Here is a 6000-nt window from a genome sequence, read left to right as displayed (position 1 = left end):
GCCCAGGGAATGCTGGAGGAACTGGAACCAGAGTTAAGCTGCAGGAAGAACGTGCCTTTGGATCTTTGAATGGCAAGTTGGTCAACCAAGAGGGTAAAATTGCACTGGATTGGTGTAAAGGTCGTCAGTGAACTTCATCCTTCTCTGCTCAGTATTGAGTGGGGAAAGGGTGAATAGCATAGAGGTGCTCAGAAAATGTGGAAAATTATTTAAAACGAAACATAAGAACTTCATGTAGGCTTTGATCTTCCTTTTGCATGAATTTTCCTTGTTCCCCACCTCCTGTGTCCTTGTGCTCATGCACATGTTTGTGAGTGCTTTAATTCACAGTGCCAGCCCCATCCCTCAGTGGGGATCAGCACATCGATCATCACCCTCACCAGAAGAGGAAGGAAGGGAAAAATCATGCTGGTTTGGTGTGTCTGATAGGCATTCATGTGCTTTTGTGGTTGAGATGGCCTGTGGCAAGGCACCATACTTTTTTAAGTAGCAATACCCAGGCTTGTATCCCCATATAAAGCCTATTACACTAAATCTATTCCCAGATTCATTCTTCCCAGATGTTCCCATCTTTTGAGTAATATATCATCACAGTGAAGTACTCTTATAATGTATTACACTAATACATTGTTCGAAGGACACCACTGATGATAAATTTATTAAATGATGGTGCTGTCTAAGGATAATGACTCTAAGAGCAAATGCAAGGTAATGTAGTGATTTCTTTCTTTTTACCGGGTTCCAGCAAGAATATGGAGACATCTTAAAGCCATTTTCATATGGGGGGAATGTTAAAGTATGCAATATTTCAAGCACTATTTAACAAGCGCTTGAACAATAGCAGCATTGATGATAAAGGTTCTGCATTTAAAACCAGTCCCTTTATTCTGTTGTCGTTTTAGCTGCATTTTAGGTGAAAATTTCTCAGATTCTGTGGTTAAACCCTTATTTTAAAGTGTTTTAAATTATATAAATAATTTTTTAAATGATCACTTATAAGGTACATCTAATTCTCATTGTGAACAAAGTACAGCCGTTCCTATGGCTTTATTTTTACATGTTCATTCTTGTCTTTCAACAGGCCACATTTTTAGGATGCTTGTTCATATGATCAGAGCCAGAAAGATTTTATTAATTGGCAAGCTTAAAGGTTACAGTATCCTTGCTATCGCAGAAGAATTGCCAGATGATGGCAAGATCTTTGCATGTGCTGAAGCGCCGTATCTCGGAGTGAACAGCCAAGAAGCATTTGATTACTCCTCAGATGGCAAAAAGATAAGCATGCGAGTGGGACCAATTGCAGACACTTTGGAGGTAAAGTCAGTTGGAAGGGGAGTTTGGGAGCTCTTGTACAGAGCAGATTAAAGAGTTTCAGGCAGGTCCAATCTCCTGCACCCAAAATGCTATACGATGACCTTAGTTTACTTGCAAATTAAGTGAACATGGTCTTGCATTATAGTTATTTCTTATTCATGATAAGGTGTGATGGGACAGCTTTCATGCAAGATAGTTTTTTTTTCCTTTTTAACTAAAATACTGTAGCTTTTTGATCAGAGGAATCAAAAGCTTTAAGTGTGGGTCAGTAGGCTTCGATGGCAGAGGTTTACTTTATGTGCATGGACTTTGTTTCAGGGTCTCTAATTCCAAGTATAACAAGCTGGAAGAGCGTATCTGTGCCCTTTGGAGGCAGCTCTTGAGGACAGCTTTCTCCCAGTGTTCACAAGAATCAGGAAAGTCCCAAAGAAGTTAGTTTGTAATTCAACCACAACCTCTCATTTTCCCCCACTGAAAACATTGCGGGCAATTAGACCCGAAGCTTCTCACCTCCAGAGCAATGTGATAAGCTTCAGACAAGGAAATGTGTGAGCTCTATTTGTTTCGTTCTCCCTACTGACTTTGTTCCAGGAAAGAGAAAAGCTTATGATTTCATGCAGCTAGAGGAGTCTCATGTTTAATTCCAGTTTACCCATCTCCATGAAGTTGCTGGAGGTCCAGCACACTAACAGGTGATGCCCGTGCCACGTCCATTACATAAATAGCCTTTCTATTATTAACGCAAACCAATTTGATCTGATTCTGTTTTCAATCTGGATGTGTCAGTGTGAACTTGATTGTAATTTTATTTGCATTAACAAGTACCATATTTATTTCTAAAATGAAATGGCCAGGAGCTTTCTGACCTCTGGCTCGCATGAACTCCAAGTCTGATAAGAAATCAACAGAGAGCTTTGCCAGGTATCTGAACAAACGAAACGTTACAGATCACCTGCAATGTGCAGCATTTAAAATCCCAGCTCCCCGCAGTGAGTGTGAAATTAATTGAATTGCTGTTGCTCTCTAGTGCCCATTCTGTGCAACTGACTTACTGTGACTGAATTAAAATATCTAGAGGCAGGCAGAGTACATGCTGCGTAGAGATTAAAGAGGGGAGCAAAGACATGAAAATTAAATCCTTAAAACAGAATGTTGCAATTGATTTTATACCCTCCGCTTGCAATGTAAAGGCACATCCTGACCCCAGTTCTGCAGGTACTCAGGACTTCAGATAGCTCTTGGAGCTGGTAGGAGCGGAGGTTGCTTGTGTTTGGCAGGAGAGATCCTAGCTCTGGAGACCCCTGTCTATGCAGGGTTTTTTCACTGGGTTCTGAACTGCTATTGCTCAGCCTGGCAGATATATTGTCGTTGGTATCAGGGTAATCAGGATTGTCCTTCAGGTCTTAATACACAATGGTCCCAGCCCACAATGGCAGTAAATGATGAAGCAGTGCATCTGGTGGCCTGTCTGATGCCTTTGAATTTTGGGCTCTTTGAAGTTTGCCCAGCTGGAGTGGGGCAGCTGTGTGTGAAACACACTCCTGGATGCATGGAAGAGACTCAAGCTGTGAACAGTGTGCTGTCTTTTCCCTCTTAGAGAAGACCAGTTTAGACTGGAGACCATGCTGACTTCCTCCACTGCCACATGGGCATGCTGAAAGGATGAGGCAGTCACAGGTGGGACATGGACCATGGATGGCACAGCCAAGCTCAGCTTAATGGAGGAGATAGAGAACAAGTGTTTCTGTCCTCCATCATCTGCAGGAAGGCTGTTCTAGAGCAGAGCAGGCTAACAGTTGTTGAAAAGCCTGGTGATTTTCAGGAAAGCTGGAACAAGCTCTGGCAAGTATTGTCTTTGTTGTCTATGGTGCCTGCAGCCCTAGGTTTCATCCTAGTCCCCTTGGAGAAATTAGAGGGCAGAGATGGTCACCAGCCCTTGCTCTTTGGAGGTGCCTGCTGCAGCTGGCTGCATTTTCCTTCCAAGCTGAGTGCAGTAGGGCAGGATTTCCACTTACCTGCCGCAGCTCAGATTTTTGCAGCAGTGCAAGCTCCTGGGAGCAGTGGATTTGCCTCGCTGCACTGGCTCCTTCAAAGCACAAAAATGTCATATGATACATAGATAACCCTGCCTGGCAGGGAAGTCCTTTTCTGCTGCATGAAGCTATGATTCAGAAAGCCCAGACTGGCAAAAGGCATATGATGTACTCTCACTTCTGGTGTAAAACTAGTCCACCCAAGAGTTACATCCTAACCTCAGGTAAAGGATACCATCCGCTGCTGTATCCACACCTCTCACTGATGTCCTTTACAAGGAAAGCTGCCAGATGTTGCAGTGGTTGCCACAAGGATAGACCTATTTGTGCCAGCACACCTCAGACAGCAGGGCCATTGTGGCACCCACATGGCTCTGTCTTTTCCACCTATAACAGTGACCCATCAGGGCTGTGAGCAAATGGAGAGCTATGCAAACACAGCACAGCAGTCCATGGCAGCACTTTGGCCAGGCTTCCTGAAGCCTCTTGCTGCTCCTTTCCTTTATCACAGAGTTGGTGAGGTCAGCCAGGTTCTGTGTCTCTTGTCCAAGATCAGAGCCAGCTGCAAAAAATCTGGGGTTTTGAGCTGTGAAAGGATGCTAAATAGCAGACAGGAGCTGTAGAGCTCTGGTACACAAGCGGGGGTGCATTTTGGTACCTGATGGCATGATGGAAAAAAACCCATGCATGAAGGACAGACACTGTCAAGCTAAGTTAGGTCTCCACCAAAGCATGTAGCTCACGGACACCATGGCACAAGCCCCTGTGCCAAATGACCTCTGTAATTTTTGCACAATACTTTTAAGTTAAATTCAAGTATTTCCCTGCGTCAGTCTTTGATACAGGTGCTTTCAGTGGGAATTGGCTACCTCTTCGATGTGTGATGGGCCAGGGTTTAAAAACATGTCCCAACAAGCTCCTTAAACCTAAACTCTGCCGTGCTGTGCCTGAATAATGAACCTTGCCACGCATCAGCTGTGAGCAAGAGGCCTGATCCTGCACAAAGAGCTTCCTTTAATTCCCAGTGGGCCTTTGGTTGAACAATGAATGCAGGATTGAGTCCAGAGGGAGTGCAAACTACCAGGAAATTATTCCCATCCATGATTTTGATCCTTCCGTTTTAAAACCGAAAAGGCAAGGCAAAAAATAACACCATGTTTATGGCAGATTCTGCTGATTGCAGGGCATTGTGTAAGCATGTCGGGGCTTTCTTTTTCCTTTTTTCCCCTCCTTTTACCAGGCAGAATAGGTGAAGAGGTTGAGCTGCAGATCTCATTTCTCCTGTTTTGCTGCTTGTGAAGTCTGCCAACAGAATCCACCTTGACAAAGTCAAGGACTCTGCGTTTAATGTTGAACTGAGTGAATAAATTATGCATGAAATTGTGTCGGAGTCTCTAGTGTGCTCTAGAATTGCTCCTTTTGATATGAAAGGTTAATTCAGAAAGGAGTCCAAAATAGCTGGAAATTGTGGGGATAAGTGGATAGTATTCACTGTTGTGAGCTGTTATTACTAGAAATTGCATTCCCTCTCTAGCTTCCCTAGAGATTAAGCTTTGCCGGTGAATATAAACTGTACTCAATAGAATAGCATTTAGGAGTAACAAGAGTGTATGTCCACATACAGTAAAATATTCTAATGGTGTTTTAAAAGGAAGCTGTACGTTTTCATGTATTCTGTGTACCCTAAGGATGGATTGCTATTACATTTAGGTCAAGAACAAGGCAAAGGGAAGGTAATAAGTTTTGAGTACATCTCTATTACAAATATGCTGACTGTATGATCCATATCAAAGGAACCGGACAGTCGTTTTTTTCAGACTGAGTTTGTATGTGCCTTATGAGGGAGTGGTCTCTCATCAGGACTCCAATCAGGTTTTCTCTGAGCTTTGGCAGAAGATTCTGTCATGTTTTTATTTGGGATGTCCTCTCCCTGATCTTTTGCCGTATCCATCAACAGTGTTGCTGTGCCCTTCCTCATGCTCGCTTTTGGTTTATCTCTTTGATGGAATGCAGTGATAACATTTTGGGGTTTTTGTTTTAATCCAAAAGGAAGTCAATGACTTGCTGTAAGTAAAAGCATTAATTTCAGCCAAGTTTGCTCTGAATTAAGACACTTCTTGTTGCCATATGTTACCATCTATGATGCCTCTGTAGCAAGGAGCAGGGACTGCACTGTAAACATTCAGGAAATTAGTTTCAGCAGGATATTTTGCAGGCAGATTATTTCGTTCTGGATCTCAACTTTCCTCACAGTTGGAGAAGTTTTGGCTCTGCCTCTCTCCTAGCAGAGGACAAAGGCATCTCCAGCGTTCTGTGAGGTCCCAGGCAGGTCCTGACCCAGTCTGTTCTGGGAGGACAGGGGTTGTCAATCCCTCCTCTTAAACCCCCTCATCCGTTTTGAGAGGGACAGCAGTGTGTTCTCCTCTTCCTCACTGCACTGATAGTTCCACTGCTTACCTCTGCAGTCAGAGCTACCAGTAAAGCAGCTTTTTTCCCTCCTGGCTGTCTTAGTTCAGCAGTGGGTGTTAGCAGTGAAGAAACCCTCTCCAGTGTGGTACCCTGGCCATGGTGCCCACCCGTTCCTGTGGCTGTTATCTTCTTGTGTAGAGGCTGCTTTAAAGGCAAAGCTGGTTCAAAGAAACTAATGGATTCC

At 43.7% G+C, this 6000-nt stretch overlaps 1 protein-coding gene across 1 annotated transcript in view; it reads left to right on the top strand.

The window, feature by feature from the left end:
• The first annotated feature begins 701 nt into the window (after window positions 1-701).
• The window catches only part of LOC133270738 (D-threitol dehydrogenase-like), a 28093-nt gene continuing 22794 nt past the window's right edge, over window positions 702-6000 (top strand). Inside the window, exons 1-2 of the mRNA XM_061456218.1 lie at window positions 702-708; window positions 1082-1314. Coding sequence (XP_061312202.1) covers window positions 702-708; window positions 1082-1314 — 240 coding nt within the window. The remainder of the gene's footprint in view (window positions 709-1081; window positions 1315-6000) is intronic.

This window comes from Pezoporus flaviventris, unplaced genomic scaffold (genome assembly GCF_033815535.1).
Source record: "Pezoporus flaviventris isolate CSIRO_AGI_PZ_B2104156 unplaced genomic scaffold, CSIRO_AGI_Pfla_v1 ptg000021l, whole genome shotgun sequence".
In the NCBI taxonomy this organism is placed as follows: domain Eukaryota; kingdom Metazoa; phylum Chordata; class Aves; order Psittaciformes; family Psittacidae; genus Pezoporus; species Pezoporus flaviventris.
Note: the sequence above shows the minus strand (reverse complement) of the source record. Positions and strands in the feature narration are given on the sequence as shown.